General features: G+C 35.8%; 1 protein-coding gene across 1 annotated transcript; it reads right to left on the reverse strand.

Moving 5' to 3' along the window:
* Positions 1-1,284: 1,284 nt before the first annotated feature.
* On the reverse strand, positions 1,285-5,839 carry LOC110912382 (protein LONGIFOLIA 1). Its single transcript, XM_022157082.2, has 5 exons — positions 5,198-5,839; positions 3,908-3,960; positions 2,530-3,819; positions 2,269-2,416; positions 1,285-2,098 (listed from the first exon to the last, which is right to left on the reverse strand). The coding sequence occupies exons 1-5, from the start codon at positions 5,346-5,348 to the stop codon at positions 1,380-1,382; spliced, it is 2,361 nt and encodes a 786-aa protein (XP_022012774.1). The 5' UTR covers positions 5,349-5,839; the 3' UTR covers positions 1,285-1,379.
* Between the last annotated feature and the right edge of the window lie 10,334 nt (positions 5,840-16,173).

Genomic DNA, 16,173 nt, shown 5'->3' on the forward strand with positions numbered 1-16,173 from the left:
AAGTGAAGCTCGGGCTCGTTTACTAAAGAAGCTTATTTTTAGGTTCGAGGTCGGCTTGTAAACAAGTTTGAATAAGCTCGGCTCGTTTACACTAAGGCTCGACGAGCCTAACGAGCTTCACATGCGAGACTCGAGCTTGGGCTCGAGAAGGCTCGGCTCGTTTCGAGCTTTTTCTCGAGCCGATCTCGAGTAGCTCGCGAGCCGCTCGGCTCGTTTGCACCCCTAGCCATGGCTAATAGTGTCAGGGTAAAAAAAATTAATCTATTTTTTACCTAATATAGTTAAATTATTTTGAGCTTTTTTTGTTTACTCTCTCTTTGTTGTTAACATGATTTTTATTTGTTACTCAGCATAGTTAAATTATTTTGAGCTTTTTTTATCTACTCTCTTTTTTGCTTTTAACATACTTTTCATGCCACGTGACTTTTTCTTTTTCCAGATCAAATACATTTCTTTATCATCTTTCTCATTAGTTGCAGAATGTTATTTTATCATAAAAAAACCCACCATCTGCCCAACTCCTTCTGCTTTTTGCAAAACACGGCTTCCGTAAGCCACTTCCTTCTTCAAAGGAGGTTCTTATTTCCGTAAATCGTTGTATTTTCTTTTTATTACTGGAGCGTAACCTACTCATAATTTATCTGCAAAAGTTTTAAAATTTTTGAAACATGGGCCCTTAAAGAAGCTAAAGACAAGCTGGAGAAGCGTGGTGAAGAGCTAACAATTAATGAAGGCTCGTTTTTCTGTCATGATCTTTTTTGGTAAACGTTTATATCTTTATAGTATGTTGTTATATAGACTATATTGTTACACGGGTAATCAGATTTGAATTTGGAAGTATGAAATTGCAGCAGGGGTCTCTATAGTCTGTATTAAGTAGTTCAGATATAAATGGTGATCAAGTTGGTACTAGTTGTTGATGATCATTGTGATTATTTGAATGTCAACTGTGTATCTCTTGTACAAGATTAGTAGAAAATTATAAAGATAGAGATCACTTGTCTCGAAGCCACAAGTTTTGTTTCAGTTTTCACTCTTTACTTGCTTTACTCATTATTAAGAACCCCAATAACCAAATTGTTGATGATCATTGTGATGGTGTATACAAATAAATTCAATTCCATATCTGGTATTCTACACTCTTCAAGACTAGAAGAGTGTCTTGACCCATGTAGAACTCCCTGATTTTCAAGTCAACATTCGTGAACGACGCCCTGAACATGGCGGGTCGTGACAACTGCTTTTTTTTTTTGACAAAACTTACCAGGCAAAGGAGTTTTAACATGTACACAAAAGTAATAAAATAACATTATAGTTCATAAGCTAACAAAAGCTATGATTTTTGGCAGTGTACACGCTTTCACTATTTGATGCTACTTTTACATGGAAAACAATCGCCGGCAGTGTCTCACTTGTCGATGTTGCACACCGGCTGCATCAGCATTCACAACCTCATCAATCAAATCTTTGAAAATAAGACGCTCTATGTCTAGAACAAGACCAGGAACCTCATAACAGTACTCGTCCCAATCCTGTGAACTTCTATTCAAATCTGCACTTACAAGGATCTTTATTCCATCATCTTCATCATATACGCATCTCTCGGAACTACTTTCTAGACCATCTATCTCCAACCACACTTCGGTCAGTAGCTTTTCTCCATCCACAATTCGCACACATCTTTTTCCAGAAAAGCCCGACACGACTACCTTGTGGAAAAGAATATCATTCACGGAATCAAAGATTAATTTTCTTCTGACTTTCTCCCTGGAGTTAGAACTCGGGTTGTTTTTGTGGCATTCTTTGTTTGTTTTCTCCAGAATATGGAACAACTCGGGCTTTATCATGCTGCCGGTAGAATGAAGCTGGGCTATCCTGATGGCGGAGTCTGGATCTTTTAGAAAACCCGCTGCTGATAGTATCTCTTTAATGTATTTATGGTCCCCATTTGTGCTTTCGCATGGATATTTTGCTCTCTCGCCATCAGTGGAGTTCAATAATTCAGTTTGATGGAAATCACTTGAGTCTGTACGGGTCGCCAAGTTATAGACCCCCACTTGATTCCACTCCGTTTCATCAATGCAGAAGTTGCTATAATCTGTAAAGCCGAACACACAAGTGACACTTGTTAGTTTGTTAATATGACAAGTTTTCTGTTTCATATGTTTCTTGTTAAAGTTAAAATTTGTTAGTTGTATAGTCATGAACCGTCGACCGATGTTGCAGTACCATATGTTTATATGACAGGTTGACAGACGAGAAATGTACCATTGAAAGCATTCGGTTTCTTCTTTACTGGAGATGGCGTATCCTCTGCATAAAAGGCATCAAGAACTGATACGGGACTTGCTTGATCCACGGTAAGTTTGGCAAGTTCGACCATTGGCTTATCTATCAATCTTTCAACAAAGTTATTCTGGAAAGGGAAAACGAACATATGTCAAGACACTGCATTTGTAACAAAAACGTGTAGGCGTGTATGCATAAATATATGTTATAAAACATATAAACTAAACCATCCGCACTCACCGGTGTGACTTCCTGTTTACTTTCTGATTTTAGGGAATTAACTGCATCGCCATCTTGGCTTAAGTTTCTAGGTCCATCACTGTATATACATGGTTGTTCATTGTTTTTCTTTGGATTAACGGGTTTGATTTTCGCGTGTCTTGTCTTCAAATGGGATTGCCTTTTGATTCTGCTCGAGTCAGATGATGGCCCGTTAACACATTGCTTGTCAATACCATTCTTTGACCTTTGCGGTCTTGGGCTCGAGACGGGTCTCTCTCCAGTCAGGTCCTCTAGTGATCTTGATGTCGTACCGGTTACTTTATTGTTCCTTGGATTCGGATCTTTTACCAACTTTCTAGCCGTATGGTTAACGTAATGAAGGCCCGTGACCATCACGGGTTCAGTAGCCAGCTTAGCTGGTTTCACAGACCGGTTCAAGAGTTCATGTTTCTTTGGTGAGCTACTACCCTTGACTGTCGGTGAACCCGGTTGGTCACTTTTCTCGAACGCTGTTTTTGTCATTTGCATTGCTTCAACTATCTTCTTAAATGCTCTGAGATCCTCCCCTGATGTTTTAAACGGTTCTCTGGAACCACGGTCACAACTTTCCTGCGGCTGCAAAGTTGGTTTAATCTTCGAATGCATCTTTGGAGAACGTGAACCCAATTGGTCACCATAAGCCGGTTTAACTTCACAAATGGAGTCTGTTAAACCATCCAGACCCATTAACCGAGCCACAATACCCGATGATGATCTGTTACTTATTCTCGGCTCGCTTCTTGGCTCATTCATGTAATTCTTTTTCGGGTTTCGCTTACTATCTAATGATAGCCTTGGAAGCTCATTGACTTTGAAAGTTGACTTCAATGAGTATTTTGATTCCCTTTCATCACAAGAAAATCTTGATATCTCCTTGACTTTTTTTACCTCTGATGAAGTCTTATGAATCTTTACAAGGTTTTGGTCTTTTCTATTATATTGAATGGGATTTTGGTGCGTAAAAGGCCTTGGAGAATCAACATGCTTCATGAAGGGGCCGACTCGTTCAGCTTTCGTCACGCGACTCGCTCTAGTCATTGAGTCCTTGACCACGTCTCTGATATCGGGTGTCGGCGCAGACCACTCTCGCTGTTTTTTATGCAGGTTTGGGGATGTGGGTACAGAGGGAAGTTGACATTCGGTTTGAACCCGTCTGCTACAATCAAAATATGAGAAAGTGGTAGACGAGCCAGAAGAAGACGACGAGTTTCGTGACGAATCAACCGAGGCTCGACTCTTTTCTATCATCCTCTTCTTTTGGTTTCTCTCCTGTGGTAGTTTTAATTCAAGTTAAACATATATATATTTTTCAGGTTTATGTATAGCAAAATCTGTTCATCTCATTCTTGATCCTTACCTTAGCTTTCTCTGATGATTTCTTCATATCCTTTTCACCATTTTCACTTTGACCTAAACCATAATTCACAGTTCTTAGTATGTTTCAATATTATATAGACTATATTGTTATGTGCATATGGTTTGATAAACATTTTGGCCTTTTACTGTCAGAGTGTAGTAATTTTGGCCATTATACAAGGTAGTTATTATTTTTTTGTACAACTTTACTTCATGTGCTTTTTACCAATGTCAACCTTTCTTGCAAGTGTACATATACATACATAATAAATATACACAGAGTGACGTGTTCAATACAAAACCAATTTTAATTAAAGAAATGTATAATTGTCGGATATAGTAGGAGAGAGAAAGAGAGATGGATATGTGGTTACATAACGGTCTTTAAGTATCAAAGCAATAATTACTTGTGCTTATACGGTTTTTGCAGTTCTCTGCTTAAAATTAGTTATGTATTGAATAGTCCTCTATGCACGTGTGTGTATAATTTATAGGGGTAAGTTCAAATAAGAACTATTAAATATTTAGAAACCATATGATTTACTTGTAAATACATGTACTTACCGGTGAATACACTATCTGTTAAATCATTAGGAACTATAGTGTATTTACTAGTGAATATATGTATTTTTTAGAAATATTTCTAAGAGTAAATTACTTTTTGGGTCCCTGTGTTTTAGTGGTTTTAACCACTTGAATCCAAAATCAAAAATTTTAACGTCCTAAGTCACTAACCGCTCATTTTATAACGTTTTGAGTCCAATTATTAATACTTGTACTTTTGATTTTGGACACTCAAGTGGTTAAAACCACTAAAACCCAGGGCCCCAAAACGTTATAAAATGAGCGGTTAGGGACTTGGAACGTTAAACTTTTTGATTTTGGACTCTAGTGGTTAAAACAACTAAAACACAGAGACTCAAAAATTAGTTTACTCTATTTCTAAATATATAATGGTTGAATGTAAGTGGCGAAGCTTGAGATTTCCGACCGTGGGGGCCGGAAGTCAACGTATATACTAAAAATTTCTATAAAACCGGGGGGTCGAAAACGTATATACTAAAAAATTTCTATACGAAAACTACATACTCTCCACTACTGAGCAAAAAGTTCGGGGGGTCGGCCGCCCCCTCCCGCCCCTTAAAAGCTTCGCCCATGGTAGTAGTTAGAATGGTGATCATTATTTGTGGCATAAAGAGAAGAGCAAATAGAAACAACAATTTGCAAATGAACACACACACAATAAGAACATGTTGGTCTAGTGCATATGTTTAAATTTGTAATTTTGTACCTGTAGTTAGCCTGTTCTGGTTCCGCCAATGTCGGTGTAGACCGAGAAGGTAACCGCGGTCAAGGAGATGAAAAATCCCATTCATGCATCCTAACTGCTTTTGCAGCCCTTGTTTGTCATCTCTAACTGTGTATACAACCTTAGCAGCCATTTACACTACCACCACTCTACTTTTCTTCACTAAAAAATATTAAAAACCTTCTGTTTTTTTATTTAAATAAACATAAAACAGTTAAACAACCACCAGAAGAAGCAAAAAACAGAAGATGCTTTCCTTGTTGATCAAGTGTACAGACTTTAGTTTTTTTCTGCAAAGCTGCACAAAGAATGTGCAGAACTAACTAGTTTCTCACTCTCTACTTTGTTTTATAGGCAAAAGTAAGCTTAAAAAAAAAAAAAAAAAAAACCCCTTGTAGTGTTACTTTTTTATGACCGGCGGATCATGGGTTCGAGTAGTTTGTTTTTAACGAAAACCGGCCGGGATCGCTGGGTCGGGATTTATGTATCATAGAAGGAAGAAAGAACATATGATTTTTTTTTTGGCCTCAAAAAGGGGTGCTAGAGGTATAGATGAAGGGGGATATTGAAGCAATATATGGAAGTATAGGTGGATTAGTTTATTTGGGAAATGAAATGGTGACAAATTTCCAGATTAAGAGGGGAATTTGATGGCATTTAATATTTATATTGTTTTTTGAGAGTTAGGATGTGGGACAACCATGTGGAGAAAGTAATGTGTATGGGGCCTTTTTCATGTGGAGTGTGTCAGTTGAGGAGCCTAAACTATACACTTTTATTATCAAAGTGCATGTACATTTTTGTGTTGTCAATTTGCAGTTTCTAAACCCCTTTTGCAGTGCACTGTGAGGATATTTCCTGTGTCACAATGGGTGGAATGTCTATTTTGTAACGAGCTGTGAGAACCGTTTTAACCTCGTAAATTGACATGAATGTATGTGAATTTTAATATGTATGAGGTTATTTTAGAAAATACGGTATAACATTTTATCGTTATGCATTTACATAATTACATTATTTACGTATGTGCACATTGTTATACTTAAAATTAAGAAGAAAGAAGTTAAAAATCAAAGAAAGAGTGGAGAGATAGTAATAAACCATTTTTATTTTAGTTTTATCCATTTTTTGATGTACTATGCACTAATGAATATGTGGTTATGTAGTTCTCGTAGGTCTTAACGTAATATTGGTTTTGAAATGAACGGGTCCCACATTGATAGAAATTGATATAGTTATGAATGAAAAAATGCCGCATAGGAAAGTTTTAAGTAGGTATTAATTACTAAATTTTAAATGACTATTTTTTTCTTTTTATTATAGGGAGTAACTCACATACTCTCTACTTCTAAATTTACGCATTGTGTCCATCACGGGACTTGAGGCCAAAGGCCCTTTGGTATTAAATGACTAAATACAGATGTGACTGTATGGAATCAAAAATCCATTTGTTTTTACAATCAATATCATGAAATTTGGAAAAACCCGTCAAAGAGAGAACAGGGCTCTAGATGAAGGAATTTGAATTAAGTGATTCGACCTATTAGGTGATTTTCATCCGGCCTCCAACTCCCTATGAATCAAAAGGTGTGTTCGTTTTAACTTGGACCGCTACTTTTGTCTCCATTTGATCCAAAATGAGTATTTTTTAGGTGTATGCATTATTATTTTCTCTTATATAATTTTACCAAATTACCCTAACATGATATACACCGCATGATTAACCGTCCGCCGCTTTTAACATTATTTTCACAAAAATAATAAAATAAGGTTAAAATTAGTGCAATTTCACTTTTGCCCCCCGATAGCCCACACATATATACATTATATGCGTAAAGACGTATATTTCAAGTAATGTGATTTTCTTAAAATAAAAGACAAGTGAAAATCATTTTAAATAAAAAAAATAACTTAAATAAATTCAATCAATAATCATGGAATTTCAGTTAGCATGGGCTAGAAAGCTGCTACAATTTCATGTTATGTTGTGGAAACCGTAAGAAAAATGATTCACTTCCAAAAGGAATAGAATACATTGATGAACATGTGCATCCATGTACATAGTCAGTACAATGATTGTCTACATACATAATTATTAAAGTACAAGTGATGTAATGCATGCGTGCTTTATCTATGTGTACCTTTGTACTTTGTATAATGTCTATCTATCCAACTAAACCTGTTTTTGTGGAGGTTGTTGACTCTAATGGTTGGTCTTGGGAGCATGACCACATGCATAAAGGTCTCACACGAGGATTGCTTGCCTTTGTTTCACTAAACATTCAACTACCGTTTAACATCAAATCAAACGAATCTTTACTATGTTCTAGAAGTTAAAATAACATTTCGAAAACATGTGAATTACATGTTGACTAAATATATATTATCAAAATAGTTGGCACCTTTTTTAGAGAAAAAATATTTGGATGGTTACAAAGTTATTTGTAAAATGGTATAGATCTGATGCTAACAGAATGAACACACAAGATATAGCGACAAAAACATGACAAAATCTATTATTAACCCAAACCAAAAAAGTACCCAACCAAACCCTAGATCTCACCAATAGTGAGATCGTACAAAATACAGAAATCAAACACTGAGATTAACTGATACAATCAGTTAATCTATATGAACTGGTACAACAGATCTCACACGAGATCAGATCTCACAAGAGATCAAACAAAACAGAAAAAACCCTAATCGCCTTGAAGAGAGAGAAGAGGTTTCGAGAAGATCAACTTCAATAATATCTGAATACTGTTGAGAACTCCTTTATATACTCTCAATATCCGAAGTTACAAGATGCACCTCAATGTTTTCTATCTTCACATATTAGCCCTTAAATGTTTCCTTATGAACCCTGAAGATATAGACCTGAACACAACTTGCACACAAACTGTTATAACAAATATAACAACTTTTAAAATACAATAATGTAGCAACATGAATTATAAAACATATTGCCATAACTTAATTTAACATGCCCCCTTAATTCATGTAGCGAACATGTTTTCAAGACATAATTTTTCACAAAGAGCTTGATGTTGGACAGCATTCAACCCCTTCGTAAAAATATCTGCAACCTGTTTTTCTGTACTGACTTTCTCAGGTTCAATAACACCAGCAGCTATTTTTTTCTCTTAAAAAATGTAAATCTAACTCGAAATGTTTTGTTCGCTCATGGAACACAGGATTTTGAGAAATAGATATAGCTGATTTACTGTCACAGTACAGTCTAACAGGTAAAACATATTCAACTTTTAACTCAGACAACACATTCAGGATCCACATAATTTCACAGGTAGCTGAGCACATTGCTCGGTACTCAGCTTCCGCAGTAGATCTAGAAACTACAGATTGTTTTTTACTCTTCCATGAAATAAGAGTTTCACCCAAAAATATACCATACCCTGTGACAGACTTTCGAGTCTTAAGACATTTAGCCCAGTCACTATCAACAAATCCAGTCAACACCATATTATCAGACTTCTTAAAACTGACCCCTTTTCCAGGAGACAATTTCAAGTATCTTAACAACCGCAAAGCAATATCAAGATGAGACTGACACGGACTGTGCATAAATTGACTTAGAAATTGAACAGTATAACTGATATCTGGTCTAGTTAAAGACAAGTATATCAATTTTCCTATTAATCTCTGAAAGCCATTAACATTTTCTAAAATTTTTTGATCATTTTTACATTTGTTAGTTACCAAAAAACTTTGCTCAATGGGAGTTGTAACTGGTTTACAACCCAAATAACCAAATTCATTCAACAATTCAAGACAGTATTTTCTTTGTGATAAACAAATACTACCATCAGAATATAAAACTTCAATACCTAAGAAATATCGAAGTAACCCAAGATCTTTAATATGGAAATTTTCCCTTAAACTATTTTTAACATGTTCAATAGCAGTCTTATTATTCCCTGTAATAACTATACCATCTACATATACAAGTAAGACAACAAACACATCTGATTTAGACAAAACAAACAATGAATAATCACACATACTTTGAGTAAAACCCATGGAAGTTAACACAGAAGTTAACTTTTCATTCCATTGTCTAGGAGCCTGCTTGAGACCATACAAAGACTTAACCAATTTACAAACTTTATTATCATTTGAACTATAACCTTGTGGTTGAACCATATAAACATCCTCAGTTAACATGCCATATAGGAAAGCATTATTAACATCCATTTGATAAAGAGGCCAGCCATTATTAACAACAATTTTTAACACAACTCTAACAGTTGTCATTTTAACAACTGGTGAAAAAGTTTCACCAAAGTCCAACCCTTCTCTTTGGTTAAACCCTTTGGCAACCAATCTAGCCTTATATCTTTCTACTTCCCCATTAGCTTTATATTTAACTTTATAGACCCATTTGCAACCTATTGGCTTTCTTCCCTTAGGAAGATCAACCAACACCCATGTATTATTTCTATATAAAGCTTCCATCTCACTATTCATAGCATCAACCCATTTATCATTTTTAGCCGCTTCATTATAACAAGTAGGTTCACACACTTTATTTAAAGCAGCAACAAAACACTTATTATCATAAGACAAATGAGCATAACTAACAACTTTTTCTATGCCATACTTTACTTTCCCTTCAACAACAAATTCATCAAATCTTTTAGGCATAGACACATTCCTAGAAGACTTTCTAACACTAACACCCTCAGATTGGTTAGTTTCAACATTTGAGCCTGTAATGTGATCTGCCATCACATCTGCATCCAATCCACTACTGCCTTCCTGTTCAGACTGTTGAACAGGGGCTGATGTAGAGGGAGGCAAAGGTTGCTGACCTTCATTAGCAGGATCATGTGAACCATTTGCACCCTCTTCATCATTGGGTATGTTAGAAACTTCAGACAAAATGTTATCAAAAAAGTTTGCATGATTCAACTGATTATTATACACAGACTCTTGGTTATCAAAATTTTTAATTTTGAATGGAAAAACATTTTCATAAAATTTAACATCTCTTGAAAAAACACCTTTTTAGAATCTAAACTCCACAGTTTATACCCCTTTTTAAAATTAGAATAACCAAGCAATACACACTTTTCAGCATTAGAAGAAAACTTGTCTGAATCATGCAATACAGTACTAAAACATAAACATCCAAAGTTTCTAAGATGTAACAAAGAGGGTTTAAACTCAAACATCATTTCATAGGGACTCCTACCATTTAGCACATAAGAGGGCAACCTGTTAATAAGATAAACTGCAGTCAAAACACAATCTGACCTAAACCTAAGAGGCAGACTACCCTGAAACATCAAAGCTCTAGCAGTATTTAGCAAATGTCTATGTTTTCTTTCCACAACACCATTTTGTTGTGGAGTATATGCACATGAGGTTTGATGCAATATTCCTTTAGACAAACAAAAACTATGCATTTGGTTGTTAACAAACTCTGTCCCATTATCACTACGAAATACTTTTATTTTCTTTTTAAACTGGGTTAAGACAAGTTCATAAAATGCCTTTATATTTTCAAAAACTTCAGACTTGGTTGACAGAAAATAACACCAAACTGCCCTAGAATAATCATCAACCACAGTAAGAAAATATTTATATCCATCATAACTTGTAACTTTGTATGGACCCCATACATCCAAATGAATAAGATCACCCACAAACTTAGACTTATGTTCACTCAAAGGAAAAGGAACCCTGACTTGTTTGGCTCTATGACACACTTCACATGGTTCATGTTCATTTGATTGAATATTAAGTGTTTGTTTTAATACTGCTAGAACCTGGTCTGAGGGATGTCCTAACCTACTATGCCAAGTAGATGACTTAATAACACTATTATAACAAGCATGCATCAAATTACCAGAATTGCCAACAAAGTATAGACCACAATCTTGTCTACCACTCATCAGGACTCTCTTTGAATTGGAATCCTGTAACAGACAACTATCATTTTTAAACACAACACTCACATTATTATCTTTAGACAATCTATATACAGACAGAAGATTCACACTATAACCAGGGACATAAAAAACATCTTTTAACACAATTTCACTAGTTAAATTCATATCACCTATTTTTAGAACCTTAACACTAGTTCCATTAGGATGACCAACTGTAATATTAAATTCAGACACATCTACAACATTTATTAAATCTTTATCAGTTTTAACCATATGTTGACTCGCTCCAGAGTCAACAATCCACCCATTCATATTATAGCCTACTGAACTAGAACAACTAGCAAAACAAGACACATTAAAACTCTCACCTCCTGCATTTTGACTTTGTACCTCAGATCCACTTTTTTCTCCAACAAGACTCAACAATTTAGCAATCTGTTCAGGTGTGAAAGGCAAACCAGAATTTCCAACAGATGAAGACATACTAGTCACAGAATTAGCTTTGTTACTATTAGCCATATTTGCTTTATTAGTTTGATTATTATTATTAGGTCTTCTCTTAAAACCAGGTGGATAACCAATAATTTCAAAACATCTATCTACTGTATGACCCAACATGTTGCAGTGTGAACATTTTAGAACAATATTAGACCCCCTATTACCTTTCCTTCTTGGATCAAAAGTTTGATTAGGTTTTGACACAAAAGATACATTTTGACTCTTTGATCCAGTACTAGACATTCTATGTGACTCTTCTCTAGAAATTATAGAGAAGGCCACTTTTACAGTAGGTAAAGGTTCTCTAGTTAAAAGATTTGTCCTAACAGACTGATATACATCATCAAGTCCCATAAGAAACTGCATTAACTTTATTAGTGTTGAAAAATCATTGAAATCTTTTGCAGCTTGACAAGAACATGTTGGTAAATGTAACATAGCATCAAACTGTTTCCACATTGTAGTAAGTTTATTATAATATTCTGCAACTGTTGTACCATTTTGAGACACATTATTAATCTTTTTATACAAATCATACACAACAGACCCATCAACTCTACAGAAAGACTCTTTGAGGTCTGTCCAAACTTCAGATGCAAGTTTGGAAAATACTTGTCCTAAAAAAAGCTCTTCAGATACAGAGTTTAGTAACCAAGTAAGAACTACAGAATTGCACCTATCCCACTGACTTGCCAATACAGAATCATTTTCAGGTTTAACACACTTCCCATCAATGAATCCATACTTATTTTTGGCCTCTAGTGCTAACTTCATAGCACTTGACCACACTGAATAGTTTTCTGTTCCTTTTAGTTTTATACTTACAATTGTCAACGCACTAGAATCACTTGGGTGCAAATATAATGGATCCCCTATATCAAGCTTACCAATCAATGTTGGTGTAGGATTACTAGTATCACCCATTTAGACAGAAACAAGCACACAAAATACAAACACAAACAATCAAGACAGAACAGATATCAAAGATTAAAAAAACCAACAAACCCTAATAGGCGAAACTGAGTCAGTGTCAAGACTCCAGGTTCATCACTCACAGGTGCCTGGACATGTCTTAACTCAGGAGCCTTTAACCTAAAGAACTCAACAGAACACCAAAGATATGTAACAATCAACAGCAAACACAATACCACACACAATATCAGCAGATATACAGCAAGTAATCAGAATACAAACAAGTATCAACACACAATATCAACAAATAAGGGTGCCGGTCCTCACTACCCCGACTTCAACTAGCCAACAAAGTAAAGACAAGAGAAAGTGAGAACGATCTTACAGAGGGTGCAATCTTTAAGAAAAGATCAGAACTATAGCCTTCACTTAGGGCTATAGTTACAGATCAGAAGACAAGAAGATACAACAACCGGTCAGTTTGCCCTGTAATCTTCTTGGATTACAGAGACCAACACGGTCTTCAACAGCGTCAAAATATCCTTGACTTCTTTACCAAACCCTAGATTAGGGTTTCAACTTCCCCAAGAATCACAGATCCACACCAAAAGTTCCTTATAGCAAGAAACCTTCAACCAAAAACCCAGAATCAAACAATAGTCAGAGAAATCATCAACAAACAGCGGAAGACACTAAAAAATACCAAAAACAACAGCAGATCAAGAGCTATCTTAGCTCTGATACCATGTAAAATGGTATAGATCTGATGCTAACAGAATGAACACACAAGATATAGCGACAAAAACATGACAAAATCTATTATTAACCCAAACCAAAAAAGTACCCAACCAAACCCTAGATCTCACCAATAGTGAGATCGTACAAAATACAGAAATCAAACACTGAGATTAACTGATACAATCAGTTAATCTATATGAACTGGTACAACAGATCTCACACGAGATCAGATCTCACAAGAGATCAAACAAAACAGAAAAAACCCTAATCGCCTTGAAGAGAGAGAAGAGGTTTCGAGAAGATCAACTTCAATAATATCTGAATACTGTTGAGAACTCCTTTATATACTCTCAATATCCGAAGTTACAAGATGCACCTCAATGTTTTCTATCTTCACATATTAGCCCTTAAATGTTTCCTTATGAACCCTGAAGATATAGACCTGAACACAACTTGCACACAAACTGTTATAACAAATATAACAACTTTTAAAATACAATAATGTAGCAACATGAATTATAAAACATATTGCCATAACTTAATTTAACATTATTTTATAAAATTCACTCGGTTAAAGCTATCCACTTTTTTCCAAAACTTAGGCACTTTTCGACGATTAGACATTGATACAAAAGTCTACTATTTTTTTGCGCCAACTAATCACTCATAACAACCAATAACGTAGCAAGAAAGAAGCAAACAAAATAGAAACATTCTCATCGGTGAATTGAATATAAATTTTTATGATTAAAACATTATCCCAAGCATCTTCTTCAGAATGTTTCTAAATATAGTTGGTCGAGCCAAAATTGAAAAACTAGAAGTGACTATCTCTAATTATGAAATTGACTTTCGAAACAAACGTGTGAATTACTCAAATAAAATAAAATAAAATTTGCAAATTAATGAGTAAAGCCGTTCGTATCAAAATTGGGGTCTTAGATGGTCGAATTCAACAACTTGGACGAATCGCTTATGGTCATCTGCCACATGATTAGGTTCGTCGAGATGTTTATGTCCATTACTTATGGGTATCGTAACTCCATACGTAGCTCAAGTTATGTCTTTTTTTTAAGTTAGGTCATTTTCTACCTCGATTACCTTTGTCTGGTCGGTCCAAATATGAGCTCGATAACTCCCGAATCAGCTTTGTATCACACATTAACACGTGTTAGGGTGAGAGGGGCGTCTTCGGGGAGGGCAAGCGGGGAGGGGTTTCACCGGTCGGGGAGTACACCGCCATTGATGCGGTGAGTAGAGAGAGGAGGGAGGGTAGGTGGCGGCTCACCGATGAGAGGGGAGGAGAGAGAGAGGAGAGAGGAGAGAGGGGACCAATCACAGCTTTTCTTTATTTTATTTTATTTTTTTTTTTAAAAAAACCAATTCACCTAATAGGGGAGTGGCGCCATCAAATGGGGGTGTTAGGGGAGTTTAAGAGGGGAGTTGACGTGGCACACGGGGATTGGTTTGGCGTAAGAGAGGGCACTCACCTATTAGGTGTGCACCCCCTTCACCCTTATACACTAATCTTGTCATAATCTTCACCACTTGCGTAATCCTAATGCATGTGAAATATCTTGATAAGATGTAATCTATTTAATCAAAATCATCTCTTTAATCTGATCGAATGAAGCATATCCCTCTACCGGATCATCAAGTGATTCACACAGGTATCAATAAAACATGGTTTGTGTTAGGGATGAGCATTTGGTATTGGGTATCGGTATCGAACCGTACCGAGTATTTTCGGTATCGGTTGCCATTTTCTTTGTTTTTCGGTACCGGTACGATACCGGTATTTACGAATAAAACACCGGTAAGTACCGGTACCGAACCAATGTATTCAGTACCAGTATCACTTTTCCCCATTTTTTGGTACCGGTACCGGTTCGGTACCCAACAGATACCGTGCTCATTCCTAGTTTGTGTTATACTTTAATATTTAATTTTTGGATATTCTAATGGGAGGTAACTTTAGCACATTCTTCTAGGTTCTAAAAAGGGGTTGAAAATTGTGTGACCATTAAGACGAACATCCGTTGTGGGATTTTTTGGCGTTTTTTCCAAAAAAAAAAAACACCCCACAACGCCTTGGAAACCGCATCCTTGGGCGTTTTTTTTTCAAAAATTTGGCTCTAGCGTTTTATTTAAAACGCCAATTTCGCACGAGGATCGATAATGGACCGTTGTGTCCAACAGTAACAAAAAAAATTATTTATTTAGATCCACCTTTTTTACCTAAAAAAACCCCACTGTTCACTCCTTTTTTTTTATAAATTTTACCCTCTTCTCTTCATACTACTTCATATTTTATAAAGAGTAAATTACGATTTTGGCCTCTGTGGTTATATCACTTTTACCTTTTTAGCCCAAAAGTAATCTTATAACATCTGAGCCTCCAACGTCTTTTTTTTAACCCTTTTGACCCCTAACAGTAACCTGGTTAAAAACTTGTAATGTGTCTCTCACAGGAGGGGCATTTATGCAATTCACCTATTCACTTATAAAATAATAAATTCATGTGGACTCCACCTTTGTTATTAAATAAAATAATTTAACCCCACTCACCACCCCCGTCAACTAATCACCAGCGACCACCACCATCTCCGACCAAATCTACCACCACCACCACCACCTAACACCTCCACAACACATAACACCACCAAACATTACCTACTAAAACCTTATCATTCCCGACCAACACAACACATTCGTATAATATCAACCCACAAACAGCTTGTACATTGTGCTTAATAATCAGTACATTTTGAGCATCAAGAAACACAATCTTTAGCTTAACCCATGGTTCTTCAAGCTTCTCTTCTTCCTTCTGCAATCACTGTTAACAAAGAGGTATAAAAATGCAAAATTTCATTCAATTTTGTTCTCTTTTTGTTG

This window comes from Helianthus annuus, chromosome 15, assembly GCF_002127325.2.
Source record: "Helianthus annuus cultivar XRQ/B chromosome 15, HanXRQr2.0-SUNRISE, whole genome shotgun sequence".
Taxonomy (NCBI): domain Eukaryota; kingdom Viridiplantae; phylum Streptophyta; class Magnoliopsida; order Asterales; family Asteraceae; genus Helianthus; species Helianthus annuus.